Raw genomic sequence first — 24984 nt, 5'->3', positions numbered from 1 at the left:
CGCTTGCTGCAGCAGGGCCTTCTGAAATACTCTTCATTTGAGATGTCATCAGTGATGTCATTGACCATGTCATGAATGATGTAATATGTGACATCATCAGCAGTGGATTGCGGGTACGCGAAATATAGTTTCAATGCAGCCCGCTCCCAACAGACTCCAGTGATCAAGGGTTCAATAGCCAGAAACATGTTTGGAGAACGTTTTGCTGCCTGAAGTGATGTTTGTTTCCCTGCAATCCTGCCATTAAAGAAGGGAAAAGCACGTGTGTGTGTGCGGCTCCTCAATTTTTGGGTAGTCACATGTGTATATATATATATATATATATATATATATATATATATATATATATATATATATATATATATATATATATATATATATATATATATATATATAAATATATATGTATATATATCCACCACCAACATAGAATACGCTGTACTCTCCCAGATTCGGTTTGTCAATAAAGATTTATTTATTTTAGATTACATTTCAGATGGGGTGCTCCTCTCACTCACCCCCACAAGTATTTGAATTTAAGGGGGTCCTTACCATGCGCCCCTATCCATTCTTTGGCAGCTTTTTCACAAAACCAGGATTGAGATCCTGAGTCCTGTAATGGCAGTAGCAACATGTGTTCACAGTTGCAGCTAGCCACTGAGATTGTGTGGTTCCCACAAGACTGGGCCAGGTTTCGCTGCACTGAAATGGTTGACAGAAGGAAAGGCTACCTCTGTAAACAAGTAAGCCCTAATTTTTGTATTTTACCTGGGAATTATGAGAGGACAACCATTCAGATGTACCTAACTTTTTACCCCCTTCATGTCCAGACGTAAACCTTCTTTAAATGCTAATTTCTCAAAATCAGATGAATGGGTTTATATCAAAACACAACAAGCACACTTTCTGAGCAGAATTCCAATGCTTTGCCAAATTTGGTGCAATTTACTTCAGCATTTTTTACTCTATTGATGAACAAATCTTCCCATTGGAACTAACACATGATATCAATGTTTGTAGGCAACTCTTTTTTCTTGGCTCGTGCTTGATGGATCAGTGCAAAACCTTCCAAGAAGAGCTGTGGTGGATGATTTTTTTTTTAGTTTCCCTCAGATTCATCACATGGTTCAAAAGTTATTAGTGAAACAAAATAATTAATCCTATTTATACCTAACTACACAGGAAGATTCTACATATATTTTGTCATGGTAATTTATTAACATGCAAAGCTTTATTATATAATATGGATACATATCAGACAGTCTTTTTTAGATTAAAATGTATTAAAACCAATACAATCCGTAAAAAATCCATGCAGAATTAAAGAAACAAAAAAGTTAGGGGCATATTAGCAAGGGCCAGATCGCCGCTTTATCTGCACTTTTTGCTGATGAAGCGACAAATTTTTTATCGCCCAATTATCAAGCTGGCGCTAACAGCAGTTAGCGACAGCTTCCAGGTGAAAGCGACCGGTTTGGGGCCGCTTTGTATGTCAGCGATATTTATCGCTAATGACTTGCAAAGTGGGCGTACCTAAACTGGTAGTGACTAAAAGAAGTTGCTAATGCAGCTATCGCCTATTCGCAATACTCTCGACGCGATAAAAAAGCACGCTAACCGCGATTAGCGCTAGGATTTTACACCGGGTAAAAACCTGACTTAGCCATAATAGTCAATGGGAGGTGGATTCGATGTCTAAGTCCCCACCTGCCTATTAGCGAGATTTTCCTTAGCGATTTTTATCGCTGGAAATCTCACGTTAAAGATGGGATTTGCCGCTATCGCTCGATTTTTTTATCGCCGTGGAGAAAAACGTTGGTAATTCTGCGTTATCTCCGCGATCAAATCCAGCGATAGGAGGCGATTAAAAAGATCGTGCTAAGCGCGGTTTCCGATAATTATCGCAAGTTGTTGCTAATATGCCTCTTAGTTATCACATCCCAAAAAGGTATTCACAGTCCAGAATCACCATTTTATACAAGAACAGGGTACACACAAGTACTGTTAAGAACATCATTCCAGAACAGACCCCAATCTAATGGAACGAATAGGTAATAAAAAGTGCATTGTGCAAATAAATCCATCTCAGAGTAAACTTTACTTGATAGATAAAATGCAACCTATCCCTTATACAACAGCTCCAGCTAGGGTAAAAAACAGATAACATTATGTACTTCCCCACTAACTTCCTCAGACGTATGACTGCAGGTAGAAATACATAAACCAACTGGCAAATAAGCTCTAACTATAGAAGTTGTAAGTAAAACAATGCAGGTCTGCAACTTCTAATATTAAAATGCCTCAGTAAGAAATCAGGAACTGTTTCATGAGACAGTGTATAGTTTACAAAAGTAAAAAATGTAGAAGAGACTGAGCTAATACTGAATCACAAGGGCAAGAGACCAAGTATGCATCATGGTGTGTAGAACTGGGGTAAAAGACCAGTAAGTGGCCGATACCAAATCTATATCTCGTCAAATAGAATCTTTGTGAATGGGAGAGTGGAAACATCAGGTATGGTCCCATGGTCAGGGTGGTAATAAGGGTTAAAAATCCATCTTCTTGGACTCAAGCTGTTGTTAGGAAAATATAGCAAAGAGATTGTGTTTGAGCTGCTTTTTAGGGATATCCGCTGTGAAAGATTGATTAGAGTAATAGTTGTCTCTCCCCAACAGGGCCAAATGCTTCTTTACATAGGATAACCACTGGAGATTCTATACTTTGTCTAAGGTCTTACGGTCATTAATTAGGGCCTGGTTAAACAGGGTTTCTTGCTTAGCCCTTATTGATCTACTAGCGGCACTAGTCTCAATTTGGCATGGCAGAGATATATGGGAAGACTATTGGGCACAGAAAACTATTTCTTAAAAATGTATTTTCTGACACCTGAAGAATTTTGAAGTAACCCTTGCTCCAAATGTAGTTAGGGCAAGACATTGTGCATTATATATGTTAATAATAGGAGTCAGTGGTTTGTTGCCTAACTTCCTTGCAAATGGAAAAACTGCTTCAGGAGATTGTCTGTCTTAGTTTTCTGGTATTAATCAGGTGAGACCATGTACATTTACCATAAAAGTGAACACCCTCATATGAAATAGAAGAAGCATAGGAACGTTTCTCACCATTAAAGTATTGTGGCATAAGAGCAAAGGAAGTTTTCACTATAACCATGACAAGAGATTTTGCTGTATTTGTCTTCAGCCCGACCATTCATAAAAAGTTGGACCTGTTGAGTAGTTTTTGGAGGGTCATTCCCATTCCTGTAATTAAGACACAATCATATGCATATAGGAGAGCTGGTAGCTTCCTAGTACCAATATTTGGAATATAGACCACTTCTGAAATAAGAAACTCCTCGAGATTATTTATATAGATACCGAATAAAAAGGGGGCCAATACGCATCCCTGTCTTACACTGCGTTATATTTCAATTGGGTCGCTAAGTTTGCCACTATTCCCATACCTTACCCTACATGTTATTCAAGGAAGGAAGAAAATGGACCAAAGCATATTCAAAACCTAGAGTCAACATCTTGGTCCAGAGTTTCCCTCCGTCCTCCCATTTGAATGCAGAGATTGAGTCCATGAAACCATGGTGAATTGAGCCACTCTTGGCCATGGTATATTTAGAAATTCCCTAGTGGAGATTAAGGCAATGGTCTGAGTCACCCAAACAATTTCTAAACCTGTACTGTACTTGAGAGAAACAACCCTTCTCAGTTACCCAGGCCTCTAGACGTTCAAGTAGAATTCTGCCCATAGGTTTTCTGGTAGTATCTTTAGAAGAAAAGGGGTGGATTTGGGACATTTCTCAGGATATTGGTTAGAAGCGGGACCAACAGGTCAAGGGTATCTATAAAAAGTTCTGCTGGTACTCCAACAGGGCCGGAGGCTTTAATATTCTGAGTACAGGTTAAGGCACCTGCAACTTCACTATGGCTAAGCAGGACAATCTTCAAACTATCATCCGTCAATGCAGCATGACCTTGTTTAAAATTGCTATTAACCCCATTGCTACAGTTATATAGCTTGGAGAAATGTTCAACCTATTCATGGGGGGTGACAACATCTGGCTGTGTATTATGACCATCGTCAAGGAAGGGACAATTCATAATCTTCCAAAATTGACAAGAGTCCTTCTTTGAACTAGCTTCATATAGTTTACCCCAAAGCTTCACCTCTAAGCTCCATCTTCCTTTCTGCAATGGCTTGTTTATACCTATTTCTGCACAGTATCACCATGCCCTGATCTCTTGGGAGTTTGTTTTAAAGCATGCAAGAGGATCCAATGTGCCTTGGAGCAGTACCTACCGAGCCATATGTGCGGCCTGCTTTCTACCTCCTCTCTACATTGAATTGCAAGGATTTTTGCTATTGACTGTCAGATTTCCTTGAATGCCTTTAACATATTCTTAGGCTTCCACTAATCATCCAAACAGGTTGACACTGGATCCTCATTTGCATTTAGTAGTTCTTCCAGAATATGATGAGAGTCAATAATTTCCCATTTGTGTAAGACCCCCACCCCTGTTTTGATTAGGTGCCAATGGGATGTTGGGTGCAGCCAGAGGTTAATTTACCCTGCCAGTGCCAATATACAGACTTAAGGGATAGTGATCTCTTATGCAATTCGGAGGGATTGTAAAGGCAATATTCTTTGGGCTAGCGGACTGGGACAGGGCTATGACATCGAAAAGGCTGCTTTTGCCTCTTCCCAGAAAGGAGATAGGCTTGTTGCTGATTTGGCTATTAAGCTTGTACAAAGACAGCTTACTCAACATCGAATTGGATATTTTCACACACAGGGTTTGTTCAAAGAGAAATGATGCCTTAGAGTCCCATTCAGACTGACCACATATTCCTGGATCTTTTACTCAACACAATCCGCAATTAAAAACCTCCCCAAATTATAAAATATTCTGATCAAAGATCATCGAGAATAGATTTAATATTTGCTCAGAAGATACCGTCTTGGGTTGGAATAAAGTTATTGTGATAAAAGTTCACGACCAGAAGGACCAACTTCAGTTCAAACCTAATAAGTATAGTTTGGAAATGCGGTAACCTCAGACAGATTTTGATGATCCTCCTTCGAGAGGACGTTGATATTAAAGTTAAGAGGACGTCTCTAAGATGGCCGCCTCTAGAATTTTCTGCTGAGGTATTGATTGAGGAGAACCCATCAATCTGTACTATATACCTGCACCAGGTTTCCTGCAAACAATGTCAAAGCAATTAAATATATCGCACCATTCAGCATTGTGCACCTTGCCAAATATACCCACCACATTCTAAAATATAAATTTGAAGTCAAATTGTGTGCCGAGGTAGTCAGACTCAGCCTATCAACTACAGTCGTCCCAGGGAGACAGAGGTTCATATCAATTAGAGTAACCCAGATCAAAGTCAGGGATGTACACCCTTTCTGGGGTTAGCAATGTGGATTCGATTCTAATTAAGGACATGTTTCAGATATTTTGTAGGTTATCAATAATATGGATGTCTGCAATTAATATTTTGTCACATTCCACAAAATATACCTAAAGTTTCTTCGATAGAAGAAATCATTTTTGAGGGTCTCACTTTTTTGTGTTCAAGAGAAAGAAATATTATCCCACTAGGTTAGAAACATATAGTAGACAAAATCAGTGTTTAAGTTATTGAAATGAAATTGATAATGAATCTTTACAATTTGAGTTGTGTGGGTTCACATGAACAACTGCTTCTTTAGGGTTTAGTCTGTCTTTACTGATAACATATAGAAAGGTATATTTGTTAAATATTCAGTATGCAACTGTTTTACCTGTATCTAATGAGTGTGTACTGTGCAAATACCATGTTTCAAAAGGGTGAATGTGTGTGTTGAGTGTGTGTATGCTAGCCTTCATGAAACTCAGGTGTGTGTTTTCATGTACATTTCTTCTTAACACGTCAATAATGTACACATGTTATAACTTTTTTCTCCCTAATTTTACCTGTGAATCCTTCGGGCCTGGTTCACAAACTTCACTTTGTAATGTATTTTGGAGTACTGCAATAGTACGATAAAACTTAGTAGAAAGTGCTATTCACAAACTGCATTTTTTTAGTAACTTTCACATTTATGGTAACTTGCACTTTTGTAATACATCCCTACCTGCGTTATTTTCTACTGAAAAATGCTGCAGTGCCACTGGCTAGCCTTGCTTAGTGCCGGTCCTACCACAAAAGTGTGAGTTACTACAAAAGTGCAAGGGGCATATTACCAAGCAATAGCGACAATTATCGCTATTGCTTGGTTAGAGACAAAATTTTACAGCTGAGCTGCGGGGATTTTTATCGCAAATAAACCTTGGTATTACCAAGGTTTATCGCAAATGCGATAAAAATCGGCCGCAATGCATGAATAACGCTGAAAAGTCAGCGATATTCATGCATTACCGAGCTAATGCTCTTAGCCATGTTATCCACCTCCCATTGGATAACATGGCTAAGAATTGCTCAGGGCAGGTGTTAGCTTTTGGAGATATTCGCGCTTAGCGTGAATATCTCCAAAAGTTGGTAATAGGAGATAGCGATGTTAGCGACTGTTTCCAGTCGCTAACATCTTGGCACGCCCACTTTGCATCTCATTAGTGATAAATATTACTGACATGCAAAGTGAGGCCCAAGATGGTCGCTATCTCCTACTAGCTGTCGCTAACTGGTGTTAGCGACAGCTAGGTAATAGGGATATAATGTTATCTCCGCTTTCTTGGCTTTTAAAGCCAAAAAAGCGGAGATAAACCCCCTTGATAATATGCCCCCAAGTTTCTATAAAAGTGGCAGTTTTTGAATTACGAAAAGTAGTGATCTATGGGGCAGATTTACAAGACCCTTGCGCCACTTTTGCATTACTTTTAATTTTGGAAATGTGACGCAAAAGTGGTGCAAGGGGCTTGTAAATCTGACCCTAGGTGCACAAGTAGGACATTTTGCATTTCTTTTTCATTATGGCTCAAAGTTAATGACATTCTTTCCTTGAGAGGTTTGATCTTCTACACTCATCGTATAAAAAATGTAAATATAGGTGGGTTTTTACGACACTTTCTACACTACGTAATTTGAATCGTTCATGTGTAAATTTGGCGAATATGTGTAAGAATTGCATTACAAAGTAAATATGCATACTGATTTGAACTGCATTTCTCTGATCACTAACACGAATCTCTCCAGTAAAGATATAGAAATTGGGGTGATTCAATAGTTTTAAATTAAGGTATATTAAACTTATGCACAATGAACATGTGACTTGTGCATTCATAAATTATGAAGTCCCTCGCTGCGGACAGAGAGAGAGAGCACAAACCATGGCATGGCTCAAGACAGCAAACGTGAAAGTAACATATAGCAATGTGTATCTGCACTTTGCATGTTAGGATGGCGAAACCTGTTTCTTTGTACATTGCTACAAGACATGTTTTACTTCTAGGATGCGTCTCTAGGTGTTCCAGCCAGTTTTTTTGAAATATTGAAACTTTCTAATTCTTCATGGCAAAAAGCAATTGCATAATTTATGGTGACAAATGATGTGTTCACATTCACATGTTTTGTTTATATATGCTTTTGCTTCTTTGCAGTTTGTTGCTCATCCCAACTGCCAGCAACAACTCCTAACCATGTGGTATGAAAATCTCTCAGGCTTACGTCAACAATCTGTGTCTGTCAAATGTATGACTGTTGTTGGAGTTTCTGTAGGCCTTCCTCTTCTGGCCATTGCATACTGGATTGCCCCTTGCAGCAAGGTACAGATTTATTAAGGTGCATATTTACAGTTATTTATATTCACTGCTTGACCTGATATATATTTTGAAAATCTTTTACATGTAATCTGTAATTTCATATTTAACAATTTTCTCAAATACAGAGAGGATATACATTTTTTTACCCTTAAATGTTCACCTGAACGGACATGTTTATATATCAATTTATTTTAAAAATGAAAAAGTCTGCTTTACTCCTTCAAATGTGTAAAATATCATTGAAAAAATCTCATTAATGATATCAAGAGTGAACAATGAAATAGAGGGAATGGCGGCCTTCTACTATATGTAAAATTGTTTTTGTTTGCGTTCCACCATCAGTAACATTCCTTGAATAAAATTTTCGTGAATTCTAAATGAATTAATTTTGTTACAAAGCAGCTGGAAATTCTACATAAATTCCAGTTTATTCATTGATTTTGATCTGTATTTTATTGTTATAAAGGTCAATATATTTTGAATGCCGATTTAATATTTATTGACTGAGGGACATATATGACAGATTTAATTTACAAACCTTATTTGATAGACAAAGATCAAGATTGCAAATTTCCAAGTAAATTGTCATTCAAGAAACAGATGTTATTTAGTGTTATGTTCTCTTATGTTATGTTATGCTATGCATTGTTACATTATGTTATGTTATGTTATGTTAAGTTAAGTTATGTTATGTCATGCTATGTTATGTTATGTGTGTTGGTAGAGCGAGAGGTGTGGGCATAGACCAGAGTAATCTTCGCAATTTCTTGAAAAATACGTGAACTGAGAGGATGTTCTTCTGCACAGGGTTAGGTTGTTCTGATCTTTGGGAGTTAGGTATGAGAAGGCCCAACTGCCGTACCTGGTTCTGTGTATGCAGGGGATGTGTTCGAATAGGAGTGTAGCTGAGAGGAGGTGCCGGGTACGTATGTGGAAATCAATATGATTGTTAAGGTTGGCGGAACCCTTGTTGTGCACAGCTTTGTATGAGTGCATGAGGAGTGCCACTTTGTGGGTGGGGAGCCAGTCTTCTGGTCAGTTCTGCATTGATTCCTACTAACCCTGGGCTGAGCACTACGCTACGCTCGCGTAGTTTGCGAAGTTTGCGCAACTTTGCACTACGCAGCTGCACGTAGCACAGTGTGAACATGCGTAGTGCAGAGTAGCGTAGTGCAGCGGTCATTTTTTGTTTGTTCGCGGTCTTCAACGTCATGTTCGCGACCGCGAGCAAGCAAAATGACATCCCAGCGAGATTCTCAACGCGGGGAGGTCAGGTTTCTCATTGCGAGTGGTTGCTCATGCTCGCAACTGCTCGCGATGAGAAACTACCAGTTCGCGTTGAGAATGCTGCCGCTCGAGTAAAAATTTACTCGAGCAGCAGAAAACTACAGCTTGCACTGTGCAAGATGCCGTTTTCAAGTGCGAACATGCTACTACACAGCTCGCGTAGTGCTACGTGAAGTTTGCGTAGTGCGAAGTGCACCTCGCGTAGCTTCGCGTAGTGCTACTTCTCAAACTACGCCCACCCTTAATTCCTACATAGAGTGCATTGCCATAATTCAACTTGCTTATGATGAGGTCCTGGATGACTATTCTGCAGGTGTTGAAGGGAAGACACTGTATGATCTTCTTGAGTATTTTGAGTGTGTGGAAACAGGAGTCGAAGACTGCACTGACTTGTCCTATCATAGACAGCTGATTGTTGACCAATTTTATGAGGTTCTTCGCATAAACAGTTCAGTTAGGTCTGAGATCAGCAGTCTGATGAAGTACTGTGGTAAGGTGTCTTTAATGAAGATGATTACTTCCATCTTGTATGTGTGAAGCTTGAGACCGCTGGGCATTATTCATGTGGTGATTTTCAGAGCAGCAAGCAGAGAAGTTGGTTTCGGTGCTCGAGGTTTAGTCAGAGAGGTAGAAGATGAGCTGGGTGTCATATGCACATATATAATGTTGGTTCTGTGGATGTTAATGATGTTGGCAGGTGGGGCCTTTTAGCTGTTGAACAAAGAGGAACTGGACAAAGATACTTGCAGAAATCCGCGGATCAGTTTGGTGGTGGTCGGGGTGAAATGCGGCAGACTGATTGACTTGGTGCTGCCTGTGAGGAAAGAGCAGGTCCATCGGAGCAATGGTCCCTGCATGCTGGCATCGTATAGGCCTTGAGGAAGGATGTTGTAGGAGGCATCATAAAAGGTGACAGATAGATCCCGAAGGATAATGGTAACAGTGTCTCCTCTGTCTATGTTCAGTTGAATGTCATCCGTGACAGCAATGAGGGCAGTGTTAGTGCTGTGGTGGGTTCTAAAGCCAGATTAGGTGGTGTTAGGGAAGATGATCTAATTTAGGTGGGTGTCTAGATGGTTTTTCTTGACCTTCCCCCTGATTTTCAATGGGATGTGTAGCAGGGTGAAGGGCCTGGAGCTGGCTTGTGTTTTAGGGTTCATTAAGGGTTTCTTTAGTTGAGGGTAAACTGTGGAATATTTCCAGGTGTCCGGTAGGTTGTCTGTGTTTCTTGAGTCATTCAGGATCAGAGTGGGGGTTAAGCTGGTGGGGTCCAGTCCTTTAGTGAATATGTGATGAGGGAATGGTTCGATGGTGCTCCTAAGTGTACTTTGCACATGGTCTCTGTGGTTTCTTGAAAGGTGGTTGTGAGCAAAGTGACATTTAAAGTAATTGTTGGGAGGCTGCAAGGGTGTGGGGGTCCTGTTGGGGTAAGACCCTGCCATGGATATTTTAGATCTTGCTGTTAAAGAAGAGGGCTAGCTGAGTGCAGTGGTCTTCTGAGTGAGCGATGCTGGTGGAGTTTGCTGATGGAGAGGTGAAATCTTTCATGATGGTGAAGATTTCCTTGACACTGTGTGTGCTGCTTTTGATGTGCTTGATGAGTGGGATCCATTTGGTGATTCTGATATTTGTTGATCTTGCCTGAGAGCAGACCTGTAGTTGCTCTTGTAGGTGTTGTCCTGGCCTTGTCTCCATCTGCATTCTAGCTGCTTGCAGTGGTGCTTGGATTGTTTGAGTTCTTCTTTGTAAGAGTTTGGTTGTCTCTAGTGTGGCCTCAGTGGTCTTGAGTGGGGCCATGGTGTCTGCGCAGGAGGTTAACCAGGAATGAGGTCATTGTTTAGGTGTTGCAGTTGAGTATATAGGAGCTCCGAGGTCCAATACTCTTCAGGTACTTTGTCCTGTTCCCTCATGGGTTTGGTAATAGGATTTTTGCTGAAATGTGAAATGGATGGAGGCATGGTCAGACGAGGTGATGTGTGTTTTTTCATCCACTGTGATTTTGCTAAAACTGTTGATTTGGTGAGGTTCTCTAGGTTAAGATCGCCAAGGAGGATGAAGGCACTAGATTTGAGTATCAGGTGGGGGGTGGAGTCTGTAATTGTGCTACTGAAGTTTTCTCAATGTCTGGGGGTCAGTAGACAAGCGAGCCACTCAGGGTATTGTTGGCAGGAATGTGGAGATTGAGGATCAGATGTTCCATTTCATAGTTGGTGCTATGCTAGGAACTGATGTTTGTTCATGCAGTATACCTCACATTGTTATGGTATGTTTGTTTAGTGATTATGTGTTGAGGAGGAGTCAAAATAAGAATGGTGGAATAGAAGTGGGGGTCAGGTGAGAATTGGCTACTGTCAGGTTTGTGTTGTGTGTGGTGCATGTGGGGATGTTGTGGTACTGTGGGAGGGTGCTCGAAAAGTGTCTGGTGAAGCTGCCAAATGGACTTTTTTTCATTATTAGGTGAAGGTCAGCAGTGCTGGACGGAGCATCCAGGGTTTAAGGCAAGGAGGGAAATGGAATAGCAGCCATGGGTGGATGGAGGACCAGGGGGTACTGGCTCTGGTTGTTAGCAGAGTGCAGACATGCACAGACAGGTTTGCCTTTGGCGCTCCTTCAGCACACCAGTAATGAGCCAACTGCATGTGATTGCCATTATGTAGGAGTTGAGGGGGGAGAGGCATTAGGCAGTGAGCGGGGTTAAGTCTGCAGTGAAAGGCGGTAAAGGAGCGTGCCGGGGAGATGAAGAGAGAAAGACCACTGTGAGGGAAGAAGGTGCACTGGTGAGTAAAAGAACAGGAAAAAGGAAGGGTTAAGGAGGAAACAGAGCACTTGAGAGTGTGAAACTTAAGCAGAGGGCAAATGGACTGAATCTGAAAGAGACCAAAATGCTGCAAGGATTGAGGTGAAAAAGACAAGGAGACGTGTTAAAGAATGAAAGGCAAAAGCACAGAAGAGCAGCAAAGGATGAATGAAAAAGAATGATGCGCGGAAAATGGCAGGAAATTGGTGAGAAATGCTCAAGAGAGTGGCAGACAATAAAAGAGAAAGCAAAGGCAAAATCCCAGAAAACTTCAAAGAAGGGTAATGAGGCAATGCAAGTGGTATACCAAAAGAGAGGCAACAATGAGTCAGAAAGAATGAGAAATGCACAGAGAAGTTGCAAAAAAAGAAATGTTAACCAAAAAGTGACACAGAATGAATGAGAAAGATTGGGAGATGCACGGTGGGGAAAAAGTGAGAAATGCTCAGAATTGTGATAGAGATGCAAAGATTGTCAAAGGGTAAAGTGGCACGGCTAGAGGTGAATGGGAGATCGCAGAATGTGAAGAGAGAGAAGTGGAAGGTCAAGATTATGAGATGGGGAGCCTATCACTGTGCTTCTGCTGGTCCCAAAAGAGCTGGACTAGTTAAGAGCACAGGTGCAAGGCAGGGTCCAGGTGAAGCCTGCTTGATGGCCGGTCCATGCTGCTGATGCCATTAGTAGAACTGGGAGGGGAAAGAGCTTACGTAAAAGGGTTGGGATAAGCGGGTGATCAGAAGTGGGAAGGGAGAGCTGCACGTGAGAGGAAGCAGGAAAGGCAATCATGATGGGGGAAAAAGCATTAAGAAAAGCAAAGAGTGTGAAAATGGAAGGAGAAGGGGAGGAAAAAGATCACCTGAGAGTGTGAAGCTTGAAAAAAGGGCAAAAAGCTGATACAAAAAGAGGCCATGAGGCAGCAAGCATTGAATGGAAAAAGAGAGGGCAACATTAAAGAATAGATGGCAAAGGCACATTAGAGCAGCACAGAATGAATTAGAAATGATGATAGATGCACAGAAAAGCAGCAAGGTATGAGTGAGAATTGCTCAAAAGTTGCAAGGAATGAATAAGAAAGATTGAGAAAAGTACAGAAATACAGCATTGAGCAAATGATAAATGATGAAAAAAAGAAGCAAGGAATACATGCGAAAGAATGACAAATGCACAGGGAAGCGACAAAGACAGACTGAGAAATGGACAAAAAAGTACCGAGGAATGAATGAGAAATAATGAGTGATGCAAAGAAAATGACGTGGAAAAGGAAAGCATTGCTCATGGTAGTAGCAGAGAATAAATGAGTAATGAAAGAGGGAAAGTCTAGTAATTAGAAAAGAAGGTGTAATGGTAAAGAAGCATAAAAAGTGGTGAAGCAGGAGAGACAGCAGAAAAATAAGTAAGAGAAGTGGAAAGTCCAGATGAGGTGTGGAGGCTTATGACGTTGCTGGAGTTGGTCTCGAAAGAGTTGATCCTGGTGAGTGGACCAGGCACAGGTAAGGACTCTGGTGCAAGGCAAAGGCCAGCCATAGTCAAAAGAAGCCAGGGGAAGGAACCCCCTTTGTTGTATAGCATTTTAGGACCCTATTGTGATTTTCCCGATTCATGCCATTATAAGGTATAAATCACCTTATCCTTATATAGGCATAAGAATCACAACCATATTTAGACATAGCTCATGCAGTCCAAATACGGCAGGGCTACTTCCATTAGTTCTGAAAATCTACAACGATTTCTTGGAAAACTTGGCTTCAGCAGCTAGGGACTTCCCCTTGCTCGAATATTGACTTGTAAAAGAGTAAGTAAGTAAGTGTTTTATTTGCATAAATAATTAAAATCATTGCAAATCATACAGGCACTGGGTAAAAATTAAAACTTGACTTGTCAAAGTACTCATGGAGTTTTCAAAGAACTGAGACTCTTTGATGACGTTATTATGTCCACCTTTACGTCAAACTCTGTACCTTCAAGGTATAAATATGCCCACAAATGCCATAGCAAACACACAGTGGTTTGGAGCAGTTCCACTATCTACTTGCCTGACGCGCCCTGCTACTGCAAGTGCCGAAGGAAGCGACCCTCCAGTAGACGCACTGAGAGAGACGCAGTCTTTTCTCCTGTTTTTCCAAGCTACCCTTGCGGGTTGTTGGGAAATCGAGTCCTGAGATTGACTTTCTTCATTCTAAACCAAGGTACGGAGCTGATTAAACCCTAAGAGAAATCTTGGATAGATTCTTGGCAAAGAATACTTAGTTTATGCTACACCTCACTTGCTTCTTCCCTTGTACTAAGCTTAGGTTAGGTACACTGGGGTAGGCATATTTTAGAAGCACCAGTTGAGTACTTTTTAGCCTTTGTTATTTATGTATGTATTTATCTACGGTCTAGGAACCATACAATGCTCTTACAGTATTATTTTATTCTACTCTTTTTACTGTATGCATTATATTTTGCAACCAGTTTTACGAGTGTAGCAGTTCATTTCTTATGCTTGAGAAAGAAGACTGTTCAATAAATCCTTTTATTGAAAACGCCCGTCTATCTATTTCTCTGCACTTCTGGTGAAACGAAGCATGCACGATTTACTGAGTAAAATATCTATCTATTGTTTCCACGATTCTGAAGCTCCGTTTTATCTTGGGGAAACAAAGTTGTCATGTTTATGCGGTTGTCAGAAACTAAATCCCTTCTTGAGAACTCAAGAAAGTTTTTAGTGACCTCTGAGCTAGCTGGCACTCACAATTAGGTCTACTATATTTGATAGCGACCTAGTAGACATAAGTCCTACGTCACATCTATAGGATATCGTATTCCAATGCGCAAAGTCTATTGGGAATATAGGAACTACACTACACCTTGTTCCTCATTAACAATTGGTCACATCTGGATGACTACAGCAATTTGCCACTGTCATCCTTGTTAGTGGTCTTCTCTATTCTTAGAACGGAGGCAGTCCATGGTAGTTCAGTTTCAATTTGCTAGAAGGAGTGTCATGTTTCTAGAGAATAAACATGGTTCACTAAGAATTTGACCTCTCTAAGATGCACCATTGAAACCATAAGTCTTTTGGGTGACGGTCTTATCACTATCTTACCCTTATCTTAGCCCCTTGTTTTTAAGGCAGCCATTTAAAACTGCTGACCCTTTTAACACTGAAGCAGTACTTTGGTCCTTCAAAGACTGAATGAGGATTATGGGGCAGATATACGACTGGTTTTTGTGGTTGCAAACAGGATTTTGGCCCGTTTGCGACTGCAAAATGGGTCAGCCCCATGTACAAACCATATTTTGTGAGACTTTAACCTATTAGCGGCTCGCAAAATATGGTATGCCACTCGCTATTAGGAAGGGGCGTGCAAAGGTCGTCCCTTACTAATAGCGAGTCTCACACTAATGTATGATTGTTTTGCATCCTTTTCAAAAGGGTGGTAAGCCACTCGCAAAGGGGACCCCTTCCGCTTTGTGAATGGATGCATAAATATTTTTTTTTAGTAGGCAGTGATCCTAGGGACTACTGCCTGCCCTTAAAAAAGTTTCAGTTTTCTTTTTTAACTTAATCCCATTTTCCTTTAAGGAAAACAGACTGCGTTTAAAAAAAAACAGCTTTATTTAAAAAGCAGTCACATACATGGTGGTCTGCGGACCCCTGCAGGCCACCATCCGTGTGAGTGCTAGCCATTCCCAATGGGGTCGCAAATTGCACTTGCCTCATGAATATTGATGAGGCATGCAATTCGCTACTCCATTTGGAATCGCAAACAGTGTCTGAGGCACTGAGGTACATTGCATTTTGCGAGTCGCAATTTGACAGAATTTGTGATTAGCAAAATGCAAGCGTCATACATCTGGCCCTATGTGCCTTTTGCTAGGTACTACTAATCACCTGATAACAATGGACTTCTTTGAAAATATTTAGCCAAATTCTTTAACTTGTATTTTTATACATCAGGCTAGTGATTTATAACTCTATATAATCTGCACTGAATTCTGTAAGACCTCCTGCTCCTGGCTAGACTAATATCTTTGCCTTCGGTAATGATTTTTTTTATACTTGTGGTGATTTTCAGTTACCGATTTTCCTTACGTTGTAACTCACATAAGGAACTATAGGGCTAGTTCACAAGGACTTATCGCCGCGTTAGCAGCACCCTTCTGCTGCTAATGCGGTGATAATTCTATTGCTCTATTACCAAGCTGTTAGCAACAGTTTTTAGGTGAAAACGTTCGTTATAAAGATTGCAACTTCTGTTAGCGATAATTATATGCCGCAGAGGAGTTCCTGTGCAAAAACGCCCGCAAACAACACTACTCCATATTCACAAGGGGATCTATGAACTTCTGAAGACCCAAAAAACTGGCTCTAGCTGCAGTTAGAGTCAGTTACTTTTTTTTGATAATCAAATTTATTGACTTTAGATCGAACCACAAATGTACATTGGCATCAAAATCAAGCATAATATCATAGCGTACATTCAAATGAGAAACGACAGAGACTTGTGAATCAATTTGTAGGGTAACATCATACATGAGGCTATCCTGAATGATAAAAGACACACACCCACCCTCAGGAAAACCGATTAAACCATTTACCTCGTATCTTTTCGAAGAGTTCAAGGCAGCCCGGGGCTTCATAGAGGGGCTCTTCTTGGGTCCTGCACAAGTCCACTCCCCGTCTCCACCTCCGCATAGTCAGGGGTTTGGCCTGGGGCGATAAAGCCGCTATACTTCGTGGGGCCATGAGAGCGTCCCTCCAATCTGCACCTCCAGGGGCCCCAACCAACCCTCCCAGCGAACTCGCAGCGAATCTAGGGTTGCGGGACCATAGTTCACATGGGAGCAATAAATCCAAGAGACCCCTCCTCTATCCAGATTCCCCATCATCACCTGGGCCTTGAGGGGACTAAACACAGGAAGGGAGGTGGGAGACAGAAATTGCACCCCAAGGGCATGCCTAAGTTGTAAATATTTGTAGAATTGGGAGGAGTGGAGGGTATAGCACTGCTGCAGATCTGCAAAGGTTCTGATATGGTCCGCCACCCAAATGTCCCCAAGAAGCGAGATCCCCATGCGGTCCCATCGATTGAAGTCCCAGCGGGATGAGGCCTCTTGCAGACAAGTGCCACTCCACAGGGGCGTCTTCCTGGTAAATTTCCGGTCCCACCTCGTGTGATGCAAAGCAGTGCACCAAGCCAAGAGGACCGACCTAGTGATGGGGGAGAGGTCCCTCGGTATGGGAGTTCCATACAAGTAGGCCTGAAGCCACGGTAAGTCCATCGTCCGGAGTTCTACCCGATAAGCCAGGTCGGACCAGCCGTCCGCGAACCAGTCATGGACGACGATAAGTTTCGTGGCTAAAATAGCCATTTACTTAAGACAAGAAAAAATCTGGTCTTAAAAATGAGAATACCGCTTGAGGCCACATCACACCACGCTTTGGTGCTGGACAGCACTGCAAGCAATGTTGCTGCACTGCCCTGAGACAAAACTACAGTTAAGGAATGCGCACCATCAATACGATAGTGAGCATTTCTAGGCCCCAGTCATGAAAAGTGTTGCAGCGCTGCACCAAGACAGTGTTGCAACACTTCTCATTACGCCCTTCTTTCGACAGCATGGATGTGCTGTATTCAGTGGACGATTCAGAAAAGGGGGTGGTGATGGACAGAGTATCTGAATTAAGCAGAACACTCCTACCCAGTCAAGAGATCAGGGCTTGATCCATCACCGTTTTTTAGCTCACTGCACCATCCCAGCTCAGAACCTGGCTACATGCAAATTAGTCTGTCCCTGGCCCAGTGCATCATGAGAACAGGGCAGTCCAAACTACCAAGCCAATTCTTCTACTGGAAAGGAAACAAGCTTCCGGGGACCGGTTTCTGGATCCTTCTATGAGGGGGTGCGATCATGGCGGTGGCGTCTGGTGGGCAAGGTGAGACGTGATGTTACTAATGATGTTGCGTGCCAGGAGACTCCGGTGTTGTGGCTGTAGTTGAAGTTCCCGCTGGCGGAGGTGACTTGATCAACCGTGTGTCCTTCTATAAGGCTTGTTGAGGTGACTTGCTTCTTGCGTCTGATGTAGGAGACTTTCCCCAGGAGGGGGTGGTGTCCTGGTCACTGGGGTTGTCCAGGTGAAACTTGAGTTCACTGAGTAAGATGTGGTCAGTGAACGGGAGACCCTGGGGTGCAATGAGGTGTACAATGGTATTAGAGAATGGGGGGCCATGGCTCGGGGGCCTGCACATGAGGGTGCCGCAGAGGATGTGCTTGGGATTGGTCCGGATCTGGAAGTTGAGGTGGTCCATGGTCACCATTGGGTCATTAGAGTGCGTGGTCAGTCGGAGTGTGCTTCTGTAGGTGATGGCAAGGCCTCCTCCTTGATTGTTGGGGTTCTCATTGTGGGCAATACTGCAGCCGTCAGTGATGGCGATGTCCGGAGCAGAGGTTGGTCCTGGCAGGCGAGGTGGCGTCCAGGGTTGATGGCAAGAAGGGTGCTGGCGTCGTAGCGGTTGAGTGTCCAAGAGGAAGGCTCCTTGGTGCAGTGCACGGTCCAGGGGCAGACGGACGCGAACAACGTAGCCTATGAGTTGCCTTTGGCACGGGAGACAACCATTACAATGCAGGAAATTCATTGTCAACAATGCAACTCTGACAACGCAGATGCCTTAACATCGCATTTGATTACAACGCATTTTGAGGTCAGTAATGAAGTCATTTATACTTTTTTTGGGTGGGTATGGGTTTCGGATGTAAAATATGAAAATTGAGATGTTTGTTGGGGTAAAATATAGAATTTGGGGTGTTTGGGGGGTACAATATGGAATTGGGGTGTGTTTTGGGGGTAAATCTGGAATTTGGGGTGTGTTTTGTGGTATATTATTGAAATTGGGGTGTGCATTGGGGTAAAATATGGATTTTGGGGTATAATGTTGAAATTGGGGTGTGCATGTGGGTCAAATTTGATTTTTGGGTCTGTTATGGGGGCTCAAAAAGGAATTCCAGGGTTCACAGTTAGGTTTTTGGTACAAAGGTTAGTTTTGTGTTGCACTCACTGATGTGGGAATAGTGATATTGATGTCTCCACTATGCAACACCTATTCTCCTGTTGCAATGTGCCTAGTATTAGTGTGCATGGGAATGAAAAGCGATATGGCATTCGTCGCAACCACGTATGTGCCTTTGGCTGGATTGGTGTGGCACAGAGATGTTTGTGTGAGCGGGTGTTGTAAAAATATTAATAATGGAAGTTGTTATAAAAGAAGTGACTCTGAAGCAGAGATAATAAGATGTAGACTTTATTCCGTCACCCACTCTCCAAGACTACCAGAGTGATGCCAACATTCTAAGGCAAGCTCTAGTGGAACGTACCAAAAGGGAGGGGGGAAAACAGGGAGGAACATTCCAAGGCAGGAGGTGACAGGAGGGGAATAAGATTACAACATATATCCCTTCGCCCAAACATGACAAAGAGGTAATGAACTTTTCATGCAATGCGTCTGTAACATCCCTTTATAACTATAGGAGAGAAAAAGTTAGCAATAACATTTGCCATGGAAAACATGACAGGAAACTAACAAGGAGAGGTACTCCAGTGTAGACTTTTTCATGCATATGCGAGGTAACCCTAGGCGGGTGCAAGGAAGGATTAATCATATCTAAGAAAACTCAAGGCAAAAATAGTACCATTAATATGGAGGACCACAGGAGTGCCACCAGAGATCACCCGTCCACCAGAGGGTGAAGGCAATTGCCGGCTTACTTCTCCTAAAGATAGTCCCCACCTACATTCTAAATATAGTTGACACAGGGTTCACTGGAGTACAACTGACTTCTAGTGAGTTGGTACCTTACAGATTGTTATATTACAGTGGATCTCTCCTTCTGATGGAGGCAAAAGGGGAGATTCTCATTCCCTCAATGTCCAAATATCATCTTGTAAAGTTTTATCCACATCCAGACAGTTGTCAAGAGCAAATTGAATGTTTTTGATAGTTATTTGAATACGCTTGTAAATTAGCTCATAGGCTGTGCAGGCACACCCGTTGGTTCCTTCGTGTTTGATTCCTAAATTATTCATGAACGTTTCGGTTTCGCTTGAAGAAAAGATTACGTCCTTGTCAGTAACTAAGGTTACTGGTACTCCTTCATTGGTGAATGAATCTTTTAGAAATTCAATGAGAGTGCCTGTAGTGGCATTTTATACAAATTTGTGCTTGATCCACTGGGAAGTGTAGTCGATGAGCAAGAACATGAATTTCTTTTGGACTCTTAACTGGGCTAGGGGAAAAATTACAACTAAGGAAAGTTTAGTCCACGGGATACTTGGCACAATTTCTGGATTCCTGGACGAGCTTACATTCCTCGTATGACTCGTATTTGACACACAGTTTTCCCTTTCATTCTCTGTGAAAACGGATACTTGGTCTTGAGTCCTTTTTCCCAAAACCACCGAACTGCACACACTGTGGCCTTTTAAGAGAGGTGCTACTTGGGACCCATAATGATCCCAGTGGATTTCTTTATCACAGGTCCCCAGGCAAACTTGGTCTTTACTATTAGGATCAAGCATAATCCCAAACTCTCTTTGATGGTGCCAACCTGATAGGTTTGAACCTTTTTTTACAATATAAACATTTCCACTTGTGGATCTTCCCTTGAACTCTATACACACCTCTACCATGCCCACCAGGGGTATAGATTCTTTAGCATAAATAATATGTGATATGTCAGCTTCTAACACATTAAGATTAGAAATATCAAATAGGTCATTCATATCATCTAGATTAATCAAAGTAAATGGAGAACATGCATCAGCATAAACAACCAGGGTGTTTTTGTTCAAGAGAATAGTACATTCAGGATACTTATGTTGTTTGGTATAAGTCATCAGAGTATTTCTAACAACATTCTTCACTTGAAATATGTACTTAGGAGAGTGTTGTTCTTCACTGCAAACCACTTTTACCTGATTGTTCTCCCCATCTCTGCACACTCTTGCGAAATGCCCCTTCCTATTGCACTTCATACATGTTGCATTGCGGGCAGTGCAATGAACATTGTACGCAAGGTGGTTGCTGCTGCCGCAACTGAAACATTTGAAACCTTCTGATACATTCTTAACTTCTCTGGGTCTGATTGAAAAAATCTCACCATCATTGCTGTCATCATGTGCACTTTTGGTGTTGATAACACTACTGACTAGATATTTGGGTGGGTTAATTTCCAGAATGCACTTAGCGGTGTGCTCTAGAGACTGTGCTATACTGATAGCTTCTTTTAGGGAAGGGATTTTTGACAGGAGTTTTTCTTTTATCTGGCTATTGTGAGTGCACCTGACTAAGTGATCCCTAATAAGGGAGTCATTCAGCTCACCAAACTCTCATAATTGTGTTAGGCCTCTGAGTGCAGCAATATAGTTGGTGACCGACTCTTGTTTATCCTGAACTTGTGCCGCTCTAGGACAACATTTATCTTGTCACCAAAGTGAGTTTCGAATTTCAAGAGAGTGATCTTAAATACGTCCATATCAACCTCATCAACTTCTAACTCGGGATCAGGTAGTGTATCATAAATTTTCCTACCTTGAACCTCTAAGTTGTGTAAAAGGACATGTTGTTTACGGACAGTAGAAACCACCCCCCCCCCCCCCCAATAGCAATAAGGTAAGAATCAAATAAATTAATCCAATCCTTCCAATGTATTTCTGAATCTCCAATTTCATTAAGGAAGGAGAGCGGTTGACTCATGGATGACGCAGCCATGGGAACGGAAGCAGAATCAACTAGACAGGTAATATCTACTCAATATGAAAGGTACAGTTGTTATAGGTACACTGAGGATGCACACTAACATAAAATATCAGTAGTAATATGAAAGATGCAGTCGATATAGGTTCACACTAACATAAAATATGTCTCACTGACCAAAAGATAGCACACTCTTCCAATTCAAACTAGTGACACACTGCAATAGTAATATATCAACACTAAGAAGTGGTTTAGGTAGAGGAACCGCCAGGAAAGGTGAATATAGGTTCCAGGAATAACATGTAAGAACGCACAACTAGGCCAAGCTATAATTCACTGGATATAACCTTTATAATGCACATTTTGTTAACAAAATACTGGGTGTACTGGGAGTACCAAGGATGATAATTAGAGGGAGCATGTAGTTCAATCAGGGGCTCCTAGAAATACGAATACCGCGAATACAACTGTTATATTACTGAGGTGAGAGTGTCACCGTATGAAGACACCCAGCCTAGTAATGAGTCCTGAAGAAGGAGGTGTGCATGCCACCGTGTAGGTAACACACATTTGCAGAATTTGCCCAAGGAAAAAATGACTGAAAGGCGAAACGTAGTGCAGCAGAAGAACAGTCTTACTTTATAAAAAAAAAATGTTATGCTGATCGGGAATGAACCGGCTATATAGTGGCTGGTGCGCGGGCCGGGGTAGTTGACTGGGTTGAAGACCCATGTAGCAGGAGGGGTGGGAACTCAGGAGGCGGAGCGCTCAGGACTCTGTCAGGAATGGAGGCTCTTGAAGCTGGCGCAGGCGGAAACCAAAACAGAGCGCTTCAGTGACGGAAACCTCCTTCCAGCTGACGGGACAGCCTCACGCGGCACCCGAACAGCGGTTCCACAGGCAGCAGAGTTCTCAAGGGGGGGTTCAACTCCGCTTGACAGGAGACCTGCCCCACACAAAGCCGAGGCGGCTACTCCACAGGCACGGGGCTCACAGAACATGAGTGAATGGCCAGCAGCGCCCGTGCTGGAAGGGAGGACGAGGGGGCACAAAGCATGCAACAACAGAAACATCCAAGGGGTGTGGAGGCACCACTACACACACAGCAACTCTCTCTCGCAGAAATATCCAAGAGGATGTGGAGGCACCGCTCCACAAGCAGTAACTCTCTTCCACAGCAAGAAGGCAGATGGAACACAGGGAGCAGAACCAGTGGAGAAAACAAGGACTTTGGCATGCAGCACAAAAAGGTAAAACTCCAACTCAGATATAAGTCAGGGAGGCAGAACCCCTCCGTGCAGTCCTTGCGTGGCACATGAATCGCGGGGAACACCAGACAAGGAAATGTCCAGTACCACACCACCGATCCGTCCACAATGCAGCACTGTTAACGTTGATGTAGACAAGATTAACCCGAGGTTAAACAGGAACAACTTGAAAGAAGTACTCACGAGCCAGAGTTCAAAAGGGTATCCTAATGTACCCACGCTCCTCCGTAATGGCGAACATCATAATGAAGAGTTCCAAATCTGAACAGACTGGAGAGAGCACTGAAAGGGGAGATGACGGAAGAGGCCCCCTGCGCCAACTCGTCGCCAGTGTTGTAAAAGAAGTGACTCTGAAGCAGAGGTAAGAAGATGTAGACTTTATTCCGTCACCCACTCTCCAAGACTACCAGAGTGATGCCAACATTCTAAGGCAAGCTCTAGTGGAACATACCAAATGGGAGGGTAGAAAACAGGGAGGAACATTCCAAGGAAGGAGGTGACAAGAGGGGAATACGATTACAACAGAAGTCTTACCTCAAAGCCGGGTCCTGTGTCTTTGTTGCTCCTGCTCTCTGCGTCTGCTTCTAGGAACAGGAAGTAGGCAGCCAGGCTCCCTCCCCTGAGCCAATCCCAACTCTGCGATGCAGCAGTGATATTTGGCAACGGGACAAGGCATGGAGCCAGGCGCTGGAGGGGTGGGCATGTTCTCCATGCAGGCTGTAATGCAGCCTGCATTACGAACAGGGAAGTGCGCATGATTGCTTTGGGCGGCCTGAGTGGGCTAACCAAACAATCATTGCACACTTGAGTTGGCATGCCAATCCGCCCTTGCATTGCCCTGCACTTGGAGCAGTCCTACCCACCCTTCTACCTGCAAGGGAAACATAGCACGGTTACATCAGTAAGTTATCATCATGTGATGATTGTTCCTCCTCTGCACTGCTTGGAAGCAGTGAGGCAATGCTCTTCTGCCATAGCGGATGAGCTGACACTGGGGGTGCGTCATCTATGTGTGCTAGGCTGGGGGACTCGAACCCCAGGCATCCTGCACTATGTGTCCCACCTTCTCCTTACCTGAACATTGACACCGTGGCACAATCTGCTGCACTCTCTCCAAATCTGTGACTCAGCCAGGAAGGATTTCACAGGCCTGGGTACAGCAGTCGTGGCCAAGTCCGCTGGTGAACCTCCCGATGCAGTTGATGCAGCAGGGCCCCCTTAGGCACATCATGGGCCTCACCTTCCACAGCGTCAGGCGAGCCAAACCTCATCCTGCCTGTTATGCAGAGAGACGGCACCCACCATTGGTAATCCACTCCATTCACCCCTGTGTACTGGTGGATCATAGTTGTGATGCAGACCTCCCTATGTTGGGGCGCAGGTGCACCTATACTATTGACAGCTCCAAGGTGCGCAAGGCGGTCTTCTCACACAGGTCAGCAACGCGTCTTCATGCGACCTGCCTCACTTCACAACCAGGTATGGGCAATCGTCGCACCTCAATTTCCACCACCATAGCTCATCGACTCCACAGCTCCTCTGCATCCAACTCCAGGCTCCAGACGCAGGTCCAGCAAGGCATCCAGGCGCAGGTACAGCGAGGCATCCAGGTCCCAGACGCAGGTCCAGTGAGGCATCCAGGTTCCAGGCACAGGTTCAGCGAGGTATCCATGCTCCAGGTGCAGGTCCAGCAAGGCATCCAAGCTCCTGACTCAGGTCCAGAGAGGCATCCAGACTCGGGGCACTGTTCCAGCGAGGCATCCAGGCTCCAGGCACAGGACCAGCGAGGCATCCAGGCTCTCATCCTGGTAATCTTGGATGTTGGATGGCTTGCAGGAGTTGTTGATGTGTGCTGCACTTGGCCCTGGCTGCTCCATTCTGCATGTTATTGGTTTTTATGCCTATTTTCTATTGGAGGTTGACTGATAGGCAATTTTTTTGCATAAGAGACAAAAATATAACTCATTTTGAGCTGACTAGCGTGAGTGTTTTTGCTGCTAATGGGCCTATCTGTAGTTTTCACCCGCTAACGCCAGACTTCCTATCGCCATCGCGCTGATGTTACCGGCAATTTTCACCGCCATTCCCCGTTACTATCGCCTTGTAGCGACGGCTTGGTAATACATCGCTAACAT

General features: G+C 43.1%; 1 protein-coding gene across 1 annotated transcript in view; it reads left to right on the top strand.

Moving 5' to 3' along the window:
- The window catches only part of TRPC7 (transient receptor potential cation channel subfamily C member 7), a 1554154-nt gene that overhangs the window by 875201 nt on the left and 653969 nt on the right, over window positions 1–24984 (top strand). Inside the window, exon 4 of the mRNA XM_086931521.1 lies at window positions 7599–7763. Coding sequence (XP_086787647.1) covers window positions 7599–7763 — 165 coding nt within the window. The remainder of the gene's footprint in view (window positions 1–7598; window positions 7764–24984) is intronic.

This window comes from Lissotriton vulgaris, chromosome 7 (genome assembly GCF_964263255.1).
Source record: "Lissotriton vulgaris chromosome 7, aLisVul1.2, whole genome shotgun sequence".
In the NCBI taxonomy this organism is placed as follows: domain Eukaryota; kingdom Metazoa; phylum Chordata; class Amphibia; order Caudata; family Salamandridae; genus Lissotriton; species Lissotriton vulgaris.
Note: the sequence above shows the minus strand (reverse complement) of the source record. Positions and strands in the feature narration are given on the sequence as shown.